We start from the raw sequence: 25,503 nt of genomic DNA on the forward strand, positions 1-25,503 counted from the left end.
CACTTACAGTGCGAAGGCCCTATTGTATCTGTAGGAATTCTTTTTATTTCTTTCTTCCGACGAAAGGAAGGCCTTTTTGCCCCCCTAAACGTGCCCCAAAAGTCACCAAATTTTGCACGCAAGCCAGGCCTGGAGAAAAATTTGATATTTAGTAGTTTGCATTAATGGGCGTGGCAAAATGGCTCAACAGCGCCCCCTAGAAAACTTTGTGCATCAAGCCCCACAATACGGTTTGACGTACATGCACGAAAATCGGTACACACTTGTATCATGTCGCAACTTAAAGAAAAGTCTCTTGGCGCCATGGCCGAAACTGAACAGGAAGTCGGCCATTCTGAATTAATCGTGTAATTTTGGCACAATTTATGCCATTCCTTCGGCAGTTCAAATCAAATCAAATTAAACTTTATTTATAAAGCACCTTTCATACATAAAATGCAACACAAAGTGCTTTACATAAAACAAATACAAACATAAAACGTATTAATGCCCTGCCCCCCTCCCCCCTCCCCGCACACACACAGACAGACAGACACAAGCACACCACAATTCACCCAAGTTACATACAGACACGCACGTAGACACACGGTGCAGACATGGCTGAGCACCGAGGATCCAGGTGAGGAAATGGTAACAGGGAGCCGTCCACGCCAGGAGGTCTCATATCCCGCAGCTACAAGGGAGGCCCCCACAGAGACCATCCCCCCCGAACAGAAAGAGGAGTCCACACCGTGGTGCAGAGCTCCACAACCATCCAGTCCAGAACAACCCCCAGGACAACACCCTGCAGGCCAGAGTCCACTACCAGCATGGAGGCTCCCCATGAGGAAACACTGGAGCTAAAAGCTACAAGAAAGCAGGATAAGATACACTAATAGAGTTTAAAAAGTATAACATAACATTAGGGGGGAGGATCTGGCCGGAATAACGTGATCCTTCCACGCGCTACGTCCGGTCAGAGAAACCCCACCCTGCCTGGTGAAAAGAAGCGGTCCGTCACTCCTCAGGATAAGAAGGAGACCTGAGCTCAGTGTAGGGCCCTCCCTGGGTTGGCAGAGGGGAGCAATGCCCAGGACTGTTACTTAGGTATGAGCACTGGGTGATGAAATGGGTAAAAAATCGGGGATAAAAAAATATATAAAAAAAAAAAAGTATGTCTAGAAAGCAAGACATTAAAAACTAAGAGAATAAGACAATATAATGTATAAAATAGACCATAAATAACGACTAAAACATTTAAATATAACATTGAGATAAAACAATGAAAATAAAATATGATAAAACAGGATAAACTAAAGACATCAAGAAGTACATCAAAATGTGCGTCTCCACCCTTCATTGGCCATCCTGCGACGACGCGCATTACTTTTCTCTTTCAAAAGCGTTACCGTGGCGACGCTAGACGCCAAAAAGCGCGCCCCCCCTTCATCTGATTGGTCCATATGTGATAGTTCCTACTTTCTGCCATAACCTTTGAATGGTTTCACATTGAGAGTCGTGGGTGGTGTCATCTGATTCGGTTTTGAGTCCTTGAACATAATTGGTGCAAATTAGCCCCGTCCCTTCATCTGATTGGTCGATATCTGATAGTTCCTACTTTCTGCCATAACTTTTGAACGGGTTGTGATAAAGACATGTGAGTGATGTCATCGGACTCGGTATTGAGTACTTGACCTTCATTGGCATGAATTAGCCCCGCCCCTTCTTCTGATTGGTCGATATGTGATTGTTCCTATTTTCTGCCATAACTTTTGAATGGTTTGACATAAAGAGTTGTGGATGGTGTCATCGGACTCGGTATTGAGTACTTGAACATAATTGGTACAAATTAGCCCCACCCCTTCTTCTGATTGGTCAATATTTGATAATCCCTATTCTCTGCCATAACTTTTGAACGGGTTGTGATAAAGACATGTGGGTGGTGTCATCGGACTCGGTATTGAGTACTTGACCTTCATTGGCCTGAATTAGTCCCGCACCTTCTTATGATTGGTCAATAATTGATAGTCCCTATTTTCTGGCATAACTTTTGAATGGTTTGACATAGAGAGTCGTGAGTGGTGTCATCTGACCCGGTATTGACTCCACCTTAATTGGTGCAAATTAGCCCCGCCCCTTCTTCTGATTGGTCGATATGTGATATTTCCGGTTTTCTGCAATAACTTTTGAATGCTTTGACATAAAGACTCGTGGGTGGTGTCATCGAACTCAGTTTTGAGTCCTTGAACATAATTGCTGCAAATTAGCCCCGCCCCTTCATCTGATTGGTCGATATCTGATAGTTCCTACTTTCTGCCATAACTTTTGAATGGTTTGATATAGACAGTCGTGGGTGGTGTCATCCGCTAAATGTCCAGCCCTGAAGAATCTACATGCAAGTCATACAAGCGCTTCCACTGCAGCACGCCTGAACGTGCACAAGGGTGCGAGGGCCCATTCATCGCTGCTTGCAGCTTTCATTATTATTATTACTTAAAGTCACGGCCAACACCAAGTGAGTTGTCTGTCAGCTTTACCTTCCATCAAGAGAGCCATTTGATGGCTGTTACTGAATGTCACCGGAGCAAAAGTGAGCCTTCCCCGACAGAGAGGTGGTACTGAGCCTCATCCTCCCCTGTGATTTACCACAGTGGGGGATACAGGGGGAAGAAAGGGGGGTGGACAATCCACACAACTGGCAATAAATATCCCTGCTGAGGAAAACTCTTAGGAGTGTTTTTTCCCCCCCCGTCTTTTCTTCTGCAGCGCAAGGAAAAGAAAAGAGGAAAGTGGCGATTCATCAGGCTGAAAAAAGGAAAAGTGGGTCAGCAGTGCTGTACAGACTCCAGGTGAAATTAAAGGTTCACATGGTGCCACAAGACTAGACTCGATGTCCCAAAAAGCGACTTTGGGTGTTCGTTTCTTCTTTTTTTTTACTGAGATAACAAATCCTTCTGATTGTATGCCCTAATGTTATACACTAAGAAGTGAAACTGACGAAGTGGCAGAACAAATATTACTAGAAATAGTCCCCATACTGCTAAACAGAAGAAATGTTGCACAGGAGTATGAAAAATAGAGGCGTCAATGCTCAAGGCAGCTTTAGAGAGCTGTTATTAAACAGATAAATGCTTTGACTAATGAGAAGTCACTAACGCTTGATTGTGATTGCTATCAAATATTTTCACAATGACCTTAATTTTCCTTTAAGATGTTGCAGAAACATGAGGTGGGAACAAATGAGAGTATAATAATTTCCCTGCAGTTCCAGTCACGGGTTTAAATAATCTCATGAGGACATGTATGCCATGGCCAAATCAAACTTTCAATGATGTCTTAAAGAGCATATTGCCTTTTGGAGACCCCTGTGAATCAATGTGTAGGAAAATAATGTAGGAACTGAATTTTCATTGAAATACGCATAAATATATACTACAGTGACCTCTGGAGTTGTTTTTGTGAGAGTATTTTACTTCCGCATCTGAAAAAGCTGAACCGGGAGTGACGTCACACCGGGGAGCGCGGTGAATTCAACAATAGGAAAAATAATGGATCTTAATGTTAGTTGTGACACTGAAGACGTTGTGAATGTGTATTCACGCCAATATGACTAAGAACCCGTTAGTCCCCCCACGTTCTTTTGATTGACAGCTGAAACTCGCTTTTTAAAAGGCTGATTTATGGGTCCGCGTTACACCAACGCAGACCCTACGGCGTAGGTTACGCGGCGACGCACCGAACGCTGCGTGCGCCGCGTACCCTACACCGTAGGCTACGCCGTCGATTTTACGCGGAACCATAAATCCGCCTTTATTCACTGCAGCACCCGCCCTGCGCTCCTGAAAGAAACTCCGAAAATAACTCCTTAAAAACGGGTGAGTACTTGTAATCTGTCTACGTTTGTACTTTCTAAACAGAAAACAGGCTTATTATCTTCTCTTTTTTTTTTTAAAAGCATCCGAAATAGCCGGGTACTTTTTAAAACCGAATATTCCCCCCCCTTCGTTTATAAAATAATTTTTATCCACATTACATCGTTGTTAAAAAAAAAAAAACCTTCCACACAGAACCGAAGATCAGCGTTTTCGACCACTTTCATAAGCACAGACCTGTAGATCATCTGGTCTTCCGGACTCCGGGCCGCCTCCGCGGCGCAGCTTACCCCGGGATCTGCGTCTCCTTCTCGGGCAACGAGCTCGAGTTCCCCCGTGTCCGCCACGGAGCACGTTAGACGTCAGACTCAGAGCAGATTCTTGTTGTTTTGGAGCATAATGTGACGTTCGAAAACGCAAAACTCCGGTTGTCTCTGTTTACACCAGGTCTACACGCATCTACATAAACGGAGTTTTCAAAAATCTTCCCTTTGCCCGGAGTTTTTTTAAACATTGGTTTATTTGTGTTTTCATGTGGATGACAGGTCCAAACGTAGGAAAATATCTTGGGTTTAGCAGATACCCGGCTACGTGTGTACGGGGTCTGGGCAGTCAGATGGGGTAGCTGTGGAGACTGCTCCCTGGCGTGACGTCATATGACGCGGTGGTTGAAAAAAAGAGCGTTTGTACGAGCATGGCTAAAATCAGCCACTTTTTCCTCTGAATAAGTGCCCTTATGTCTTGTAAAACATATTAAATCCTACATTAACTTCTCACATAGTCATTTTCACATAAGGTCAGGTATCATTTTTGAAAAAATTCTAACCTGCAATATGCTCTTTAACACATGTTTTTCAAGCACAATTAACCCACTGTGTAATTTTTTAAATCAATATGGGCTGAAACACAGACTCGAGAGTATAAATACAACACAACTAGTTTATGGTCACGTCCTTTAGGAGGTAGAATATTGATTTATCAGCAAACCTCTGGCAGAGTTTTAGTTTGATATCTTACTATCTTTACTTTACAAAATTGGCAAGATTCACTTACATTTGTTAAATTAACAACTAAGGACTAAGATCAGAACATTTAGGGGGGTTAGGCATCATGAAAGCCAATTTTTAGCAATCTCTAACACTGTCGATGACTTCACCTTCTTTATCCTGTAGGGACACCCAGCTGTGTTCAAATTTCAGCCATCCAGCGGATAATTTGAGGATACGCTGGCCAAAAAGTTCAAAGTCATCACTGAATACCAATGTATTAAGTGATTTCCATATGCATGATAAATGTAAACCATGTGAACCTGTAGGGATAATGTTGTGAGATCATGTTGCTTATTAAGAGGTTCAACAAAACCTCAAAAGAAGGAGAAACTTTTGTCCATTTCATTCACATTTAATTTGCCTGTTTATGCAAAACTGTTACGCAACAAAATAAATTGACAAAAAATGTACAATATTTGCACTTTTCTTTCTATATATGGCTACTACTAGCAGAGTTGTTGCAATTATCTGACACAAATCTCCAGTGTAATTGATTAAGCATCACTTCATATAGTCAGGCGAGTCCACAGAAAGCGTGAAAATCTCTCCATGAAATCCAGAGACAAACTAGCATGTAGCAAGTCTGTTTTCTATGTCACTCAACAAATTACAGCGCCAAGCAGGAAAGATGGCAAAATCCATTAATCAGTTCTGGTGGCTGATACATATGATTATATGTACAGTATTATCTCCATCATTATTAATGCAAGTAATCAAACATAATTACAGTGCTGAAATGGCTGTTGAAAAAGACTGCACGGTGTTGAACAGGATTTAAGAGGTACAAATGATAAATGTGTATCTTCTGTTAATTAAAAACTAGCCCACTAATTACATGCGTAATTAGAAAACAGTGCACTTTCAAAAAGGGTGTTTTTAAAAAAAAAGGAAGGGAGGAAGAAAATCTTTGCATTCATTCATGGAAAGTAGCAACATTAATCAGGATTTACAAACAATAACTAACACTGACACACAATAATGTGTGTAGCTTACTCACGATAAATAAATAACGGTGTCAAATTCAAAATACTAAATACAATACTTAAATTAAAAAAGTGATAACTATGCAGCCTGTTCAAAACTGGCAGAGTCACTGAGACCTTGAGCACTGATGTTGTTACACACCTGTCCTGTATCTGCCAGCATCATCCAGATGTGAACACTTCCAGGTGAGTAACAAGAAACGGCGGTATTAAGAAAGACACCCCATTTGTCCGTTCTCAGCATGTGAATGGAAATGTCAGTTTATCAGGCAGTTGATCACATTCAATGCCGACGGAGCCGGCATTGACTTGTTGTGAAGGGTAAGAGGTAAACTACACAAGGATGAAAAGGACACTTGTGACCAGCAGGTGTATAGTCTGAATGCCCAGTCTGTCTGGGAAATATCTGTGGAGAGCAAATGAGCAACTCTCTCCTCATTCATCCATCACTGAGTTGTCCTTGAACCAGGACCAACCCGCTCCGGTGGATCCACACCGTAGCCAAATACAGGGAAGCGTAACTGGGTGATGCAGTTATGCTCCTCGGTGTGACTCTGTACATATGTGAACTGGGCCAAATCTGGGAGAGAGCAAGCAGGTTCAGTAAACCTCTCTTGGAAAAAGAAATATTGAAAATATGCCCAGAAAGCTTTAGCTGAAGCAATGTATGCTAATGCTTGGTGGGGTCTTCGGGGAGACAAAGGGCTTATCCAGACATTTTTCACTGGAAACGGTGTGCAACATAAATCAAGTAGCCAGAAAATGGAAACAATAACTCACCTTTTGCTTTGCTTTTTGTCCCAGCCACTGATAGCATGAAGGGATAAGGCAAGGAGACAATAAGTTAGATGGGCAATATGAAGGAGTTGTATTGATGACATGATGGTCATTTCATCTATCCATGCAGACATAGGGATCATGTAAATGGTAGAAATGAGAGCAGCACACTGACTATAAATCCATGATAAACCTCCGTGAACAGACAAGATTGGCAAAAATGTCATCATTAACTTTAAAACAAGCTTTTAATTTTTCATAAAAACATGTACTTACTACTTCAAGTTATATAAATAGCTATTGAATGCCAGTTAATGTCTCTATAGTGTTTCTTTGTGTATTGGCAATCTTTCATATTTTGTTGTATATTTTTTTCAAATATAACAAGTTATGGGTAACTGAATACAATCTGGGTTTACATGTTTAGGGAAGTAAAAAAAAAAAGACTTTCCATATTTCTAAATATCTAGGGCTTTAAAGACAGAATCATTTTTTGTGTTTTCTGTAGTGGCGCTTAAACTTGGCAATGGGAGCACTTTCAAACACGGCTTCACACCAGGGAACGCGACACCAACCTGAGACATGTTACGTAACCGAGACAAATCCAAAGCAGGAACGAATGTAACCCAGTTACCTTCACTAGAGAACAGAAGTTTCCCTCTGAAATATCCATAAAATGTCAAGCAAAGGCAAAACTGAATTAACTATATATAACTTTTAATCTCTTATGAACACTCAAACCATGCACTACAGGAGGCTTACGGTGAAAAAAGGTCTGGGGGGGCTGCACTAAATCTTTCAATTCTACCAATTCAAATACCCTACTTTTAAGCTTGTCAGTGATGGGATGAAGTTGATCCATTTTTGTGCAATTGCATATTTAGAGACCAACATGTCAACAAGTACAGACTTGTAACAACGTAGCAGCAATTGGAAGGAGAAGCTTGTATAAACACTCCTTTTTATACACTTTCTGTACGTGTACAAAGTAAAAATTACATTGGTATGCATGTCTGATTCAATTCACATCATCTTGGTCCCTTATGAAAGTTTTCGCTCCTTACCACCCAGAAAAAAAATGAATAGAAGAGCCATAAACCTTTATCCTTGATCCTTTTAACCTGTCAATGTTCCTTTAACTGATTGTCATTGGTAGATGTGGATGAGAGACTTGAGCTAGGTGTTAAACACGCAGGAGTGGATGAGAGGTGGAAATGATGGGATATTTTATTCTTCCCAATTTAAGGCCAATAAGGCAGAAAAAGGGCCAAATCCCCTTGTTATCGGTAGCTCATTGCTACCGCGATGGTAGTATGCGCCCCGTGACACTGATACTGAGAGGTGTTACTTTGTTTTTCTGTACATTGCTATCAAATTACTGGTTTAAATATTCATGTGCTCTACCCAGTTTTAAATTTCAAGTGAAGTGGTAAAGGCCAAGATGGACAGTTTTCTTATCTCCCTTGGCATTTTTTATTGTATATATTAGAATGAGAAATTAGCCAAAAAAGCAGTATTTATGTAAAAAGGAGGCTATAAACCAATTTCCAGTGTGTTGTTATGGTATAATTTGGGGCATTCCTCCTGAAGAAAAATGTGCATCAGGCACTTTTGAGTTTCTCAGAAACAGAATCAGTATGTCACAAAGTCAGCAACTAAAAGTCAACTTTTTGAACCAAACTTTCTGAAATATTGATGTTAAAATGCATACATTCTATTTCCTTCAGTGGGCCAACAAGGTGAGGAGGTACATGCTCTTTTCCACTCTTACTTTCTCTGGAAACTAAATGTTAGTTTGGCAAAAAAAATAGCAATTTCTTTTCATCATCACTTGAAACAAGTGTTTTGATTCTACTTATTACACAAATGTACCTGCTTAAATGTTTTTCTAGTACAACTGCTTAGTAGCATACAATGTGGGAAAAACAGTGGTAAAAACGCTTCAGACTAGATTAACATCAGATTTAATCTGCAGGGACACACAGAGCAGACTTTTAAGACTTGTGTGGCGAAGCTACAAAGAAACCCTAGAAAGTACTCAAAAGTAGAAGTGTGTACCCCAGTTCTATATAACAAACAGTTATACAAACAGACCCGGTCCTGGACCTGCTAACACGCCACAGACAATGTACAACACATCTGCTTGTGAAATCAATTACTCTATACTTTTTAATTTGCCAAAATCATATCAAAAGTACTCCGACACACAGCAAGTATGTTTATTGATGTAGAATATCTACTAATCTGCTGCCCCCCATGAAATATCACAGGATATTTACTATAGATTACAATACAAATACTGTCACATTTACCTTAATGATTAAGTGACCCAGGTTGATGAAAAGAATAGAGGGAAAAAATGTATTTGGTGTGTCACTTTGAAAACAACAAGGTGAACAGGAGGGATTAATCCTTTATTATGTGAAAGAAACAAGCAAACACATATCAGTGTGGCCAGTTATTGTAAACTGCTGAGTGTGGCAGTGCAGGACAAAACAAAAAAAGGAAAAACATGACAGATGTTAAGCGCCAAGAGGAAACTAAAAGTCCACAATCATCATAAATCACAAGAAAAAGAAAATGAATCCTGTAATCTATACATATGTACATGTCAGCTGTGAGAAATGTATATTCTTACACTGCAAAAAAGCATTTCTAAGGGAGTAAAAGCACCTTGTTCAGATAAAATTGGGCTCATTTGCTAGTTTTAAGAGTTTCAGTTGAGCATTTTTTTATCATTGCACTGGCAGAGATATTTTTGCTTGAAATGAGACCATTTTGACTACACGTACGGAATAATAGGCTTATTTTTTAGTTTTTGCAGTATAACTTGTCCATATACATCATCCATATACGTACATCTACATTGCACAAGAATACGCTCCATCCACTTGTGCATACTTTGCACAAGAAGCATAAGCAGGGAAGAACAGGGTGTCACATAAGTGTATGGAATATTCCTAATAACCAAATGACGCCATCCCATAGCACCGTGCATGTCCACCTTAAATTAAGCTTTTGAAGTGAAACCTTATGCAGTGGAAGCAGCGCTGCGGGGGAACAAAAATTCTGAAATGTTATTTTGAGGCAAAGTCAACAGAGTTTGTGTGGTGACTCTTTGCACAGTTTTTTTATGCTATCTTTTTTTTTAACTCACACTTTCTTTGAAATCTGAGTCGGTTTTCTCTCCCCCAATCACTCAGATAGGGTCATGGTCCTATTAACCCAATGTATTTGCCTGGAGGCATGACCAAGATAGCTGCAGAGTGGCAAGGCTTTCTTTGATAAGGCCCTTGACTGCCATTCGTGTCCAAGTGTGAACAGGTGAATTTGAAACATTACAAACTGCACAGTATAAGTATGGGAGTACCATATCTGTCGTAATATTGCATATACGTGTGTGTGTGTGTGTGTGTGTTCAAATTCTCAGCATGCTGATAAAGCCTGTCCATTATGGGAATATCTAACAGCTCGCAAGCCGCCATTTTGTTCCACCTGGAGGTACCAGTGAAATTGTTTGCACTAGCCACACTTCATTTCATTGTCTTGTTGCTGGAAAGGAAAAAAAAAAGGCTTCTTGTTATGTGTCTGCTGCTGGAAGCAGCATTTGTATTCAAGGTGCTTATCAATCCCATGCTCAGGTGTTTACCCACTGCTGATATTTGATAACTACTGGGCACCCATCCTAACAATAATTAATAACATGTTTGCGGCGAGCACTGTTTGAGAAGCATGAATGTGTCTGTGCACGCATGCGTGTTGAACTTATTGATGCAGAAAATAAAAGGCTATCATATAATTTGCTCCCTTTTCTCTGTAGCAAGGCATCACAAGGCCAACTTTGCAGATATGCATTTCACAGTCAGGTCAAACACTCAATAAAATGTTGCTCATTACAGATCGCATAGCTGCGGGTGGGATGAAACATTGTGGGGGGTGGGGGGCACCGTTTCTGACATAAAAATGGGTCAGTGGTAACCTGAAGTGTGGAGAAAGGACAAAATGCTTATCTGTAAATGGGTCATCTCTTGGCGATCCTTGGGAAAAAAAGAAAAGAAAAAGGAAAACCTTATCTGATGAGGAAACTGTGAGCATCATGCAACTGATGTATGCCATGCTTCGAACTAATGGAAAATTCATTGTTTTAACACTCATTAATCTTTCGTGAGCCTCCAAGTCTTTGCCTCTTCCTATTTTCTCATTGTGTGGAAGTTATTAATCTCCAACTCCTTCCCAATTCGCTAGTGTTGACAAAGTCAGACACCATGATAAGATTCTCCTTGCTGTGAACTGGAAATGTTTGCAAGCACATGACAAGCATATCAATATATTCTTTGTGAGAAGTGCAACACCGACATTTCAAACAGGACTTCCCCTGAAAATCAATAGCAGAGCACATCGCAACCCACCTCTCAGTAAGAACATCAGTGTTTTTAGCTTCCCATGAATAAAATCTCATGGTTAAATGCTTGACTGTTATTATTAAACCCAACACTACTAAAATGTAGAAATACTGCAGCTATCAAGTTGTTGATGTTCATATGACTGAATGACCTTTAAACAGTTTTTATTTAGATATGAACTGTCTTTGTGAACTCTGAGATGCATCGCAGTGCAGTTAAGGATGAAACCATCAATGTGATGACAGGATTTAATGAAGCAATTAAATTGGAGTTTGTTAATTGTTGTTGTTTTTCTGACAATAAAGTTGCACAGTTACAATGTTTCTTTTCACTTCTCTAAACTTCTTGGGAAGAATTTGTGTCACGTAGCTCTCGTACAATGAAATGTGGGAGGTAATGTCTCATGTTTATTACTGCGATAATCTGACTCACAACATTTTATTACCTTGGTTTTCCCACTAATATGAGGACCATGTTGCTCCCTTTCACCCGCACTTGAGGGAGATGTGTTGAGCTGACACTATGTGGAGATGCTTCCCGTGGTATTAATTAAATATCAGAAAGATGTTTCAATAAAAAATACCACATGGATGCAGTGAAAGGGAACGAAGGCCCTTTTTCAACAATATCTGAACACCTCTGGTGGTGAAGTTAACTTCTTGTCTATCCCGTTCTTTGTAGGCTGTGCCTTTTTTTAAATTGGTGTTACATCTTTGCACTATCTGGTTCCAAGGACAGCTACTGCAAGTGAATAGAGATAAAGATGAAGAAAAAAAGCCCTGAAGTATTCTACTCCAAGCTGCGTCTGTGCTGCCTCCAAACCCTGCAAATCTCAATAAAAATTCAGAGCAATTTGTCTGAAAGGCGCATTTTCAGAACAAGGAGTCCCCAAACTAAAGGATGGGATTGTGTAGTGTCTGAGTTTCTGAATTGTCGGTAACTTCAGACATCCAAATATGTGTCCTCAAGCACCAAATCATTCTTTTTTCCACATGTGTCCCTTTTAACATACGCAACCTTCAAGTACACATTGGGAGCTCTCATTGGTAGTTCCCAATGAGAGCTGTAAATAAATAAATAAACAATGCTGTCAGAAATAAAAAAGGAACCTACTGTGAGAATAACATACATTGTGCAATGGGACAATAAAATGTGTTAGTGAAAATGACGATAAAAGAAAGAAAGGAGAAAAGGACTCACGACAAGGCAGCTGGAAACACTGGCATCTTTGGTTACCAGAGCCAAAAGTCTGGGGCTTACAGCCCGCTTTCCAAGATGCACTACAGTTGTGTGCCACGGTGAAAAATACTCATTTATCTGCTTATTGAATTGCTCGTGCCTGTGGTGATTAGTTCAACCAGCCACTGAGAAGTTTATCTTCTGACAGTGAGAGCTGACCTCCGTCTCTCAGCTGCCCGTCTCTGGGTCGCTGGCGTCCTACCGCCAGCTAAGTCTCTGAGGACGATGTGGCCATAAGCAAACCTTTGATGGGAAAGCACTTCATCACTTTCTCTTAATGTCCAAAACCCCCACAAGTGTAATAATGCGGCTGTTTTAATAGTTGCTCTGTGCAGCTGCGCCTGCTGGTGGCCCTCCAACACCAGAGCCATATAACACATATTTTATGCTTCAGAATGCTTATTTTGTAAGTATGGTTTTACAGTCTTGTAAGACTATCTCAATTTAACTTCAAAATATTTATTTAGAAAAAAAAGATTGAAGCATCTGATTTGCTTTGAGCAGCTGAATGAAGCATCTAACATTGAAATAGTGGGTCATCCATTTTTCTGGTAGCTGATCCGTCCTAATACAACACTCGTATAAAAGACAGTAATGCAGCATTTATCAGAAGACTGCAGGTCTTGATTGAAAAAACCAAGCAGGTCTGACAGAAAATTGCGACGAAAATGAGTATGACCTCTGAACATTGCATTACATAGTGGAAGCAAGTGTAATACATTTATAATTCATTACCACCAAAGGTGTGGAACCTGTTGTATACGACATAAAGAAATGAGGCTGATTTCATGAACGTTGGTCCGAGTGGCCGGCTTCATTATCCCAGCGATAACTTGCTTCCCACCTCGTGAAAAAGTTGGATATTCATATATTAAAAAAAAAAAGCATACATTTTCTATTGACATTTTCAAATTAGCAGCAGGCTTCTCATTTATTTTCCGAACTTTAACAGAATATTTGGATCATCTACACCTTGAAAAATAGTTATTGAGTAGTTACCCATATCGAACCAAATACAATCTGAAAGCTTGATTGTAATTGTACTTTTATCTAACAGTTTCTTAAAGGAGCTTGAGGCAGGTTTGAGGCAGGATTTATGAAAGAAATTCGTAAACGTTTTAAGTTTTCTAGTAATAAGGTCAGATGAAGCGTTCCAAACCAAAAAGAATGAGAACTCTAGCGTATCTCTCCGTTGCCTTGAACAGGCTGTGTGCTGCAACATGTGCTGCAGTGCTGGGGCCGAGTTTCCCGCGCAGGGCTGTGAATGTGACGTCAAATGACGCCGCATGCGCGTTTCCCCCGTACTCTCTCGAGTTGATGAATTTGTGCTGCACCTTCGTCTCTCCAGGAGTGGGCTTTGGTCGGGCAAGACCATATAGGCTACTTTTCTTAACTAAAGCTGATATTTGGGTCTACCACACGCAAAGTTGTGTATCCACTGCAATGAAGGCAATTTATGATGTCAGTAAGAAGTTACTGACATCATTTCTGTGATGGCAGCAGGTATTTTCAGCATGTGAATTAGCAGTACCACAAACTTCATTGTATAAGATAGTTTTTCATTTCCTATTCCTATGAGATTAATTTGGAATAACTATCTTTTTTAACAAAGGGAAGATATATCACGTAACTCTGAACCGATGACAAAGCTGTGAAAGGCAACAGATGGGCAAAAACAATAAAAGAAACCTATTCAACAGTTCAACACCAACTGTGTCTTTTCACCAGCATGTTAAGTTTGCTAAATCATTGCGTCTGCACTCCACTATGGCCAATGTTTTTAATGAATGGTCACCCCATTCTGCTTTTTACAGAGATCCTTCCAAATTTATAACCCAATTACCTGTAAAAGAGACCCCTTTTAACTCTTCCAGAGGTGGCACGAGCCTCCCTACGGAGCAGCTCGAGCACGTAGCCCTGCAGACCTTCCTGTTTCACAGCTGCTAGTCCAATAACAACGCCACACTTTGAACTCCGTTTAAACAATGTAAAAGGCAGCATTACAGACGCGCATAATGTTTCTCCTGGAGACACCTCAAACCAGCTTCTTCTCCAATTTTCTAATCTTGTCTCCACTGTCTTCCATTTGGAGCACTTTGTGTAACAAAAGCCAGTCAGGGGGACATCAGCATGCAGAGGTAAGCACAGGTAATTGAAAAAATTAGATTTCACATAGCTGCATAAAGGCATTACCAGCATAGGACAAAAAAAAAAAAATAGTCATCTTAATAGCTAAAAGTAAAGGGAACGTGCAGTCTTGGTACTTAGAAATATAGAATGTCAAATCCACTCTTGGAAAGCCGTATTTGCTCAAAGTCGCATGTTGCAGTCTTTCCCGCAGTAAAAAATGTACGGGAAACTTTTGGTTTGGTGTGTCACTTAAAGAAAAGACTGTTATTTCTGTCTTTGTTCCACTTTGGATGTTCAATCCATTTGATATACTGTGCACATGCATACATAGGGGTTGTTTGAATTATTTTATATTACAAATCTAGAAAAAGTTGGACTCATTCATACGAAAAAGCTGTTTCATCGTAATGTTATCGAATAGATTGACTGGTGGACACTCCATAAAGCAATGTTGTTTAAGTTTTATTATCAAATAAGTTCAGTTTTCAACATTATCATTGTAGATTCTTTTCAGAGTTAGCATAAATTCCGACATCTACATTTCTGTTTATCCTAACTCTGAGGCTGAAGGAAAAGAATGAAATTGTTAAAAAAGATGAAAAAACCTACTATTTTTGTGTTCATATTAGAAGCTGTGAGAGGTTTACTTGATCTAGTTTATGTTTATGTTTATGTTTATGTTCACGTTCTGGATCTCTGGAAAGCGTCTAGAGACAACATCTGTTGTATTAGACGCTATATAAATAAAATTGAATTGAATTGAATTGAATTGAATCTAGGAACACTTATTGGAAATTAACACACTGAAATAAAGACAAATTCCTATTCCATCACAAATAACACTTGGATGGTTTTAAACAAGTAAAACAGCTTTTTTTGTACTTTTTAAAATCTTATCACCCCCAGGTTATAAACGGTGCATTTTAAGAACATAATAGTGCAACAAATAAGTCGGAATGATTCCATGACTATAAAGTGTGATTGTAAAGCATTTTGAACTCACTGCTATGGGAGACGTAATAGCTTTGTTTTCACTGCTTATGTTGTGCCCTTAAATAGGGGAACATAGTGAGGGAAGATGAGGAAACAAACACAGCTCTCGCCTTCACTCGTCTGTATTGAGTTATAATTATACAAAGTACAACCAGAATCACAGATATTCTCTGTATGAACACACTCAGTCTCAGGACTACAGTTTCAACAACTAAATTATTCTTTACCTTTTTCTCAATAATGTAAATTATATGTTTAACCAATGTACCACATGAATTGTAACTTAAATGAAATACATTTATCTTTTTTAACTCATATATTATATATATAGTAACTTATTACTGTAATGAAATGACGTTTTTTAAGCACCATAAAGACAATCTCTCAGATGAATTACTGTTCCTAAGCACTTTACAGACATGAAAATGGTGCAACAACAGTCACGACACTATGGTGAGACAATAGTAGCATCTAGCTTAGCCTTACACGGTGAAGGAGTTAGCCTGAAACTTAAACAAAATAAAAGTACTCAATTCCCCTGGTTTCACTTACAATAAACAACAATGACAAAATAATATTCAACAACATGTGTCGCTATGTTTATATTGCTTTGTGTACGGTAATTACCACACGGGAAAATAGAGAGGTATTCAATTCAATTCACTTTTATTTGTTAAACAGGATCTGTACATATTAATAGCCACAAGTGTAAATATGTATGTTTGTAGCCAGAGGCTAATTTCCACCATTCGCCCCTGCGGCAAATTAATGCCAGACACAGAACCGGACATCAGCAGACAAAGGAGACAAGAAGACACAATGAAGTATGAAGACACAAACACAGCTCTCGCCTTCACTTGTTTGTATTGAGTGAGGAAGAGGAGCGCTTTTCCCCCTACTGGAGCCCTGAGGTATTACAATTAACCCAAACACACTCTGAATGTATATTCTTCACAGTAATAACCGGAGCAACTTAGCAGAAATAACAATGAACTTATGTTTTATGATAACTGAAAAGGAATTAAATTATGTTTTCTGAAAAATGAAATGATTTTTAAATTTGTTTTAAATTCTTATCTACCACATACTCTTATCTGCCCCACTTATGTCAGATTTTTTTAATCATTTGTTTGTGTGTATCCCTTTATTCTGTATAAACTTATATCCTTTAGACTAGACACAGAGCAATTAGACTCAAACTCAGGCCTTGGTGATGTACTGCCTGTACTGTCCTTTGTTTGCCCCGTCTCAAACCTTTCTGCTTAAATCTCTTTTTTTAATCCATGCACATAAGATTCACAATGTCATTTTGATGGCCCGCACACAAAGAGTAAGAAGTTTTTCGATACAGCAGCAAAAATAAATGTCTTGTAATTCAAAATAAAAAAAACATCCATGTTTCTTCTGTCTGAAAGCTCCGCTGCTTGTCCTTTCATAAGACACCAGAAGTGCAGCAGAAATGTCTTAATAGATAAAAAAAATTGAGTTTAATTGTATAGGTGTCCTTTCTTTTTTTGGTATAATAGAAGAGAATCACAAGACAGACAACCCCGGGGCCTGCAGTTCCCCTGCCATTCAGTATTACCTATTAGATGGGCATGCTGTACTGTGAGCATGCCACACTGTTTGTGTTGCCATGTCATAGGGTTATGCATCAGTCTGGCTTATATTTGCTATAAACTGAGATGTTTCAAAGGGATTTTGGAGAGTCCATCTACACCCTGCTCTACACTAAATCAGGTTTCCTTGTGGTACAGAAATTGCTTGACATTATGTGGCTGCCCCAATGGCTTGCAGAAGCCCCATGCATTCTGATTAGGGTCCCTGCTTCAGGCAGTCTAGGACTCAAACCTCCTGAGTCTTTATCTTCCAACCCTCAGGATAATGGCCGGCATGCACACCACTACACCCCTCCTGGTAATGGTGACACTGTCAAACTTCATATCTTCATACAGCACACAAGGGAAATGTAAACTTATAAACCCTATTTTGCAACCAGCATCGAACGGTAATGATAAGAATAAACATCATCGGTTGAAATGTGAAATACCAACGGTACACAATTTGCTGACACTCAATTTGATAAACTAAAACAATTCTATTTAGTTTTAGGAAAAGTTGTTTTCCTTTACATTGAATGAGGCCCGCAGGACGTGCAATATGGTTTTGTTTTCTTTGGAAGATGACCGAGCTCAATTTCAAGGAAATATTTCAAAATTTCAAATATTTATGTTTGCCCACGTGGCCGAATAGTAGTGTCACGATAAGAGTGCAGAGATTGTGAGATTCCAACTTCAAATTTTGCTTGCTGTTTTGCAGAAGACGTTATTCAAAAACAGCAACATATATTATGATGGTTATCTGTTAATTTTTAAAACAGTATGAATTCTCATTTTTATTTCCAGAACTTTTTATTTCTCAAACGACATATTCATCACTATCTAACCATAACCTTTTATTTATTTATTTTTATGGCTAACTCAATCAACCATGACTCACAATTAAGCTGACATGGGAAGAGACTTTGTACAATTCTGGGTCACCTGAGCTCAAACTACACATCCGGTGTACGACATCTTTTACAAAACCTTAATGTAAAAAGTTGTGTGTTTTTAAGAAAGAGAGGGGGTGATGAAAATTGACATGAATGTTTGTGAAAGCAGTCTTTACAGTAATCTGGAATAGTTTATCTTGATGAGGGATGTATGTGGAAAAGATACTGCATTTGTGTACTAGGAATGAGTGATATTTTACCGTTCACGATAAACCGTCAAAAAAATTCCTCACGATAAGAATTTGTCATCTTGCGGTAAAAACGATAAATTCCCGTTGATGAAGTTTTTGTGTAAAACTGATTTATGGAAGAAAGGAAGGAAGGAAGGAAGGAAGGAAGGAAGGAAGGAAGGAAGGAAGGAAGGAAGGAAGGAAGGAAGGAAGGAAGGAAGGAAGGAAGGAAGGAAGGAAGGAAGGAAGGAAGGAAGGAAGGAAGGAAGGGAGAAAAGAAGGAAGGAAGGAAGGAAGGAAGGAAGGAAGGAAGGAAGGATTGAAGGAAGGAAAGGGGAGAAGGAAGGAAGGAAGGAAGGAAGGAAGGAAGGAAGGAAGGAAGGAAGGAAGGAAGGAAGGAAGGAAGGAAGGAAGGGAAGAAGGAAGGAGAGAGCAGGAGGAAAGAAGGAAGGAAGGGAAAAAAGAAGGAAAGAAGGAAGGAAGGAAGGAAGAAAGAAAGAAAGAAAGAAAGAAAGAAAGAAAGAAAAGAAAGAAAGAAAGAAAGAAAGAAAGAAAGAAAGAAAGAAAGAAAGGAAGGAAGGAAGGAAGGAAGGAAGGAAGGAAGGAAGGAAGGAAAGGGGAGAAGGAAGGGAGAAAACAAGGAAAGGAGGAAGGAAGGGAAAAAAGAGGAAGGGAAGAAGGAAGGAGAGAGCAGGAGGAAAGAAGGAAGGAAGGGAAAAACGAAGGAAGGAAGGAAATGAGCCTGAAAGAGAGAAAGAAAGAAAGAAAGAAAGAAAGAAAAAAAAAAGAAAGAAGAAGAAAGAAAGAAAAGAAAGAAAGAAAGAAAGAAAGAAGAAGAAAGAAAGAAAGAAAAGAAAGAAAGAAAGAAAGAAAGAAAGAAAGAAGAAAGAAAGAAAGAAAGAAAGAAAGAAAGAAAGAAAGAAAGGATAAATTCCCGTTGATGACGTTTTTGTGTAACAAACATGGCGGCCGCGGATCTGAGAGCGAGATAGATTTATAGTTACAAAGGTGGAGTTGAATTGGTATTTTTTTTATCGTCATTTTTATCGTTATCGGGATAAATGCCAGAAATTATCGTGATACATTTTTTAGTCCATACCGCCCATCCCTAATTGTGTACTGAAGAAGGAATTTGAATTCACTGAACTTATAAAAAGAAGGCAAAAAATGTAGTGTCGTCAGTGAAAGTTGTGTTCAGAAATGTTTCCTAATGATCAAATTAAAATTTGGGACGGCATCTGGCAACTGTCAAAGTCTCTCTTCAAATATTAAGATACTTCGGCCTTTAAATTATTGTTGTGTTGAAACTGCGAACCAGATGGCGTTTCACTGAAATCAGTTTGATTGTACCTGTGAAAATGACTGCTGCTTTGAAGCAAACGTGTTGCAAACTGAATTAAGTCTTCCCACTGAATGAACAGCTATGTCAAGCTTTTCACTTTAGAAGGTATGTCATGTTTTGTCTGGAGGGAAGAAAGACCAAGAGAGAGGGTGAAGTATCAGAGATTATTCTAAAAGTCATGACAAAAATTACTGAAAAATGAAAAAGAGTGACAAACCCTTCAAAAAATAGGTCAGACAGATGTTCTGTGGAAAAAAAAACTGTAAGTAGTGTTGTGTCATATGTAACTGCGTGTCAGATATGCACTTCATCTCCCTCATGGTACAGTATATCAGTTCCTTATCTTTCAAAACACACTCACATTTGTGTCCCATGTCCCAGAGATGGAAGTCCAAACAAGGTCAGCCTTTGAAGAGTACTTCTGGCTGCAAAGATAATCCACTTTGATGAATGTGTTCACATTTACACAAGTGTCATTCCTAAAGCTTTCCACCTTGATGTGCAATAGGTATTTCATAGATCATCTGTGGTTGCAAAGACTGATGAGCTAACAACACACAAGTCTGCATTGAAAACCTGTTTTGAATTATAAGATGATGTATCGGTGATGTTCCAGTGATGGACAATAAACAAACACTAGTTCAAGAGCAAACTGTAACCTAGCACTGCAGCAAAACTTTTTTCTCATTTTTCATTTATGATCCGATCAGATGTGGAATTTTCACTGAGAATTGATGAGCAAACTCTGGGATTGAAAAATATTTTCAAATGTTATTTCATTCGGTTGTAATGGTAACAAATAACGTCAGTACTTCTTTGATGACAGTTTCAGGGGAGTGCAAAGGATAAATGTTTCTTTACACTTCACATGTTGAATAGAGTCGTTGAGGTTGATCCCCTCTGACTTTAACACAAGCAAAATCCCCAGTCTTCACTTGTGTAACAGACAGAATGGCACTAAGCGCATTTACTATAAATCGGCATATCCGAGGCACCGGATAGCTCACCAGGTTGAGCAGGTGCCCCCGTGTATGCAGTCCTCGTCGAGGTGGCCCAGGTTTGAGTCCCGTCCTGTGGACCCTTGCTGCGTGCCTCCCCCCTCTCTCTCCTCCTACTTCCCATCTCAGTACAACCAATGAAGGTCACTGGAGCCACAAACTCGTAAGGCACAGAAAAAAAAAGCCAATTCTTGATATTCATCACAGACATCTCTCTATTCTTCCCTGTCAAAGAGAACATTTCAGACATCCTCAATGGCATTTCTCCTCTCCCCAAATGTCCTCTCAGACATGCAACGTCCTTCCTCCTCAGACAAACGAGTCTTGTTTCTACAAATAACTATCGTACAATTGTAGATATTGTACGGTATATACATACAATTTCAAGTCGTAATAGTTACAAGTTCAAGCGTTCAATATATCTTTATATATTTTTATTATTTTTAACCTACAACATTGTAACATTAATTACCATCTGCATATTGCAAATGCTTATTCCCATGGTACCATGACCTGGATGACTAAGAGTCTACAACAGGGTACATATTCCTTTCTAACTTAAAACTGCTTGCATAGATGGATAGTTAAAATGAAAGCTTACAAAGAAATCCATGAGCAAGAGTCAGGCCACTGTATTAAATCGCATTCACGATGATGTGTTGTGTCTCATCAAAGGTGTTAATGTCAGTCATGTTCAAGTTTAGTGTTTCATGTTTCATGTCATGTCTGTGTTCATTTCATGCACTTCCTGTTTTATTTTGATACTCACCTTCTCCCTCTCGTTTCAGATCCTGACTTCCCCCCTTTGTGTGATTTTCCCTCCACTGTGATTGTCATTCTCATGTCAAGTGTGGTCAAGTGTCGTCATGTCGCCAGATTTAGTTTGTACCTGAAGTTTGTGAAAGATCATTGATCCTCCCTGAGAGCGCTTTTTGTTCAACCCTTTTGATCCTGCTCTGCAGCGTTTTTTGGTTCCTATTTTTAAATAAGTACTCTTTTTGTTCCTGGAGTCGTGCATTTGAGTCCTCCTTGAGTCAATTCCATTACATGATGCTATGAAAAGAGACTTTAAAGAGAACAATCAACAGCATGCTCAAGTGGTGAATTTTGCCATGATTTGTAAGACAGCCCACTCAGGGCACATTGTGTGTGACACAGAAGTTTTATTTGGTGGAAACTTTTTTGACGTTGGTTAAGATAGACAGCTCCATAGAAATTACACTTTTCAGGGACTACACAAACAAAAGAAACTTGTACACCCTCTTTAATGTTCAGGAAATTAAACCGTAGAGAATATCTACTTATTATACAATGATGAGTAATTGCAACAAAAAAAGTGAGTCAAGAAGTGAGTTAGTTGCTGCGTACACCCTTAACAAACAATGACTGTTGGGTGGATTTAAACCCATAACTAACATTGATTTGTGCTTTCGCAGTCAGACCTACTCTGTACTGTGTTAGCACAAGAGATTGACCTGACTGGATGCGCTAATGCGTTATTATGGCAGACTTGAAGTAAAAAACAATCATTTTGATTCCTTTGTGTTTGTTTGAAACTTCTCTCAATCATCTTATGAAATGCAAAGCCCAAGATGCAATTAAAGTTCCCCAGTACATCTGTCTTAGGGAAAACTTATCCCACCAGGACCCGTAGGCTAAAATGAAAGAACATCATCATAATACAGAAAATGTTGCAGATATACTGTATTCTGAGCGGATGTACCCATTTACAAGAAATAACCAGGGTGGTCCGACTTCTCGGACTTAGTCTCTCTTAACACTTGCCGTTGGTTTGTGGCACTTGGAGATCCATAGAAAAGGATATTTTTTAAATATTTGCATGCAAATAAGGGACTGTGGATACCTTTGTCTTCTGGTGTGACAAATAACTGTTCTCAGTGTTCACAACATGTTAGAAATGGAAGAAAAAAAAGATTTCACTGCCATCTACAACAATGTCTAAATCTCCAATTTCAGTCTTTTCAGCTGATTTGGTGACATCTACATCTGAGTCATGGACCTTTTTCTAGTAGCAGATTTTAATGTTATTAGACCACTTAGCTCTGATAGTGTAGCCTTGAAGACGTCACTGCAGGACTTGCAGTGTTTCCTCTAGATTGTGAGCCCCTATGCTAAATCCTGGCTGATGTTCCTTTGAATTTCTTCTTTTCTTTTCATATTGTCGCAAATACACCACCTTTGCATGCCTCAACCTTCACATCAGAGGCCTGCACTTGTTCGGCTACTCGCCAATACTAAGGCAAGCATACTGACAAATATACTGCTCTGCATGTATAACAATTTTTTTTTTGGGGGGAGGTTAGTTATCGAGAAGGCCATAACATCGATATGGCCAAATTTGTTAGGACTTTTGCATAGAAAAGCAGACGACTGATGCTATAATGACTGATATAAGCCATGCTATGTACAGAACTAAAGAAATGAAAACGATATAAATAAAACAGAAGACAAAACATTGAAAAGGTACATAGATACATATAGTTTTCTATGCATTTCAAGGGTTTGGGGGGATTTCACACCCTAAAAAACTCTTCACCCAGACCTCCGCTCCCCCCAATATTCTACCTGCACCCCCTAGTGGGGCTGGCTAAATCCGGCCCTGCCTTAGGATGGAAATCATAATTAATTTTTTCATTAGAAGTCTTTTCTTCTGAGGGTGAACCTGCTGGGCCACGCTCTTAACACCTTCTAAGGCCTGACCGACTGCCAAGGACATCTAAGGCGCAATCTTTGGGATTTTTGCAGCTACAAGATGACAGCCCAAGGACAAAGTTAAGAAAGGCAAACTTCTAAATGACTTAACTCTGTAACCTGCGCACAAAAAGTTTGATAAATCTTTTTAAATCAAGGTCCACTTTCTTTTCAATCATATTCATCTCAATCTCAGGGCTTTGTTGCTGGAAGAGAGTCAAAGCTGGTAAATTAAAATTCAAACAGGAATTCACGTTTCATGTTAAAATGACTTTTTTTTCCTGCCTGCATTAACTCTCACAAAATAAAACAAGTAATAAAATAAAACTACAATCCATTCAGAGCGACACATAGAGTCACTCAAATCCTAAAGGGCCCTCAAGTACTTGAAGATATGGTGAGTACACCACGATCCTTCCTTTCCTTAGCAGTGAATTAGATTTAGCCGCTGGTATCTGGCAAACAGCACATCCTCTTTAGTTGGACTCCCTTTGCACTGCCTTCAGTGGCTGCTGTTGGAAGAAATGAAGAGGCTCCATAACTCCTGCCTGGACGAGTCTGGCTGCAGCAAAGTTCAATAAGAGCATGACCAGTCAGTGTCCAGAAGACAAAGGTGGAAGAAACAGAAATGGGGTCCTTTGTGACATTGAATTCAAATAGACGTGTCGCCCCAGATCAGAGGGATGTCTCAAATCCCTGTAGGACATATTTTAGTGCACTAAAAATGTGAACAACTGAGTTGAATATTGATGATAGGCAAAAAAAAAAAAAAAAAGGGAAAAATCTGAATGACTTGAAACACGACTTCCCAAACCAGAATGAGGTTTTTGAGAGAAATGCTTAGTAAACTAATGTCATCCATCTGCAAAGCATCAACTACAGAAAGCCCACATTAATGACAATCTTTTGTTCGTGTAGAGTTTTTGATAGTTTCTTTAACAAAGATGACGGAAGCGCAAAGTGAATAAAACATCTGTCATGCGGACTTCTGTTCACATTATGGAGATTTTAGGAAAATCAAAACCTTTCTTCTTGCTAAAGTTCTCACTGAAAAGAAAATCCCATGTGTCACAAACTGAAAAAATACTGAAAAGATAATGACAATAATGATAATAAAAACATGATTATACATTTTTCCTTAAATCATATTATTTACCATAAAAACATTCACTTTACATAACCAAAGGTGAGTATTGTAAAATATTATTGTTAAATGTTATTTTGAGAAATTTCCTTGCTGGAATAATGATAATTCCATAGACGTGTCAGGTAAGTGTGTTGCGCAGTATTTACCTCAGGTCACACTGATCCTGCAGCTTTAAGGACAAAACACGATGTTGTCATTACTAATGGTAAAGCATGGAGATGACGTTAGCCAGTGAAACCAACACATGCACATTTGAGTCTGAGTATGCTCTGTGATGTATTGGCAAAATACGCAACGCGCATGCTGCGTTTTACGGCAGCTAGGATACGGTTCAGCCTCTTTATGAAGCGTAAAAGGATAACATGGTTTAAATGCAATATATGCAGACTTACAGTATCCAACTGTTGTATCCTGCTTCAATTTGTAAAGATAATGCTGTTCAACATAATTGCAACAAATTAGCGTAACTAGCCTTCGAGTAGGGGTGGGCGTTATGGCAAAAATATCATATCGCATTTTCTTTTTAAAATAAAACCATGATTTCGAATTTATCACAATCTTAAATTGAAAAAATAAAAACAGACAATACATGTTGCTGAGGGTGATAATTTAAAGAGACGACTAAAATTGGGTTTAGAGCCGTCCAACACCTTATTAAAAACTAGGAGTGTACCAGTGTCCTCAATGCAGAAATGGGGCGAGAAAAAAAAAACTCTTGAATGATTGTAATTGACTGACTGTCAGTTTTGCCAGTTTTTTCATTCTTATTTACATTCTGTTCAGTGTTACAACTTTCTAGAAAGCTGTGTAGAAAATCTTTCCTTCAAGCTCTTTAAAGTGAAATATTTAATTGCACTCTGACAGGTGAACTAAATTTAAACCTTCTGCTGAATTTTTACCAGTAGGCTACATCTTTTTTTTGGAAAAGTATTTACGGCTGGGCAGCTCCTACCACGGGTCTGCTACTTTAAGCGGGTGTTTGAGCACCTATTTTTTGTAGATATAAAGACAAAAGGCAACAGCTTCTGTTACTTCTTTCCATCGCTTGCTTGACTTGTCAAATGCCTGTTTAAAGGGAAAGTTCGGTTTTTTACAACCTGGACCTTATTTCTGGCATTTTTTATGGTCGTATACTCACCCAGAGGTGTTTGGTGT

The 25,503-nt window shown here is 39.1% G+C and overlaps 1 protein-coding gene across 3 annotated transcripts in view; it reads right to left on the reverse strand.

The window, feature by feature from the left end:
* cadm2b (cell adhesion molecule 2b) overlaps positions 1-25,503 on the reverse strand; it is a 195,877-nt gene that overhangs the window by 70,414 nt on the left and 99,960 nt on the right. For 2 of the 3 annotated variants that reach the window (XM_061720428.1, XM_061720426.1), the window contains exon 2: positions 6,664-6,690. The exons of the other annotated variant lie outside the window; for it this stretch is intronic. In XM_061720428.1, coding sequence (XP_061576412.1) covers positions 6,664-6,690 — 27 coding nt within the window. The remainder of the gene's footprint in view (positions 1-6,663; positions 6,691-25,503) is intronic. 3 annotated transcript variants of the gene reach the window in all.

This window comes from Cololabis saira, chromosome 4 (assembly GCF_033807715.1).
Source record: "Cololabis saira isolate AMF1-May2022 chromosome 4, fColSai1.1, whole genome shotgun sequence".
In the NCBI taxonomy this organism is placed as follows: Eukaryota; Metazoa; Chordata; class Actinopteri; order Beloniformes; family Belonidae; genus Cololabis; species Cololabis saira.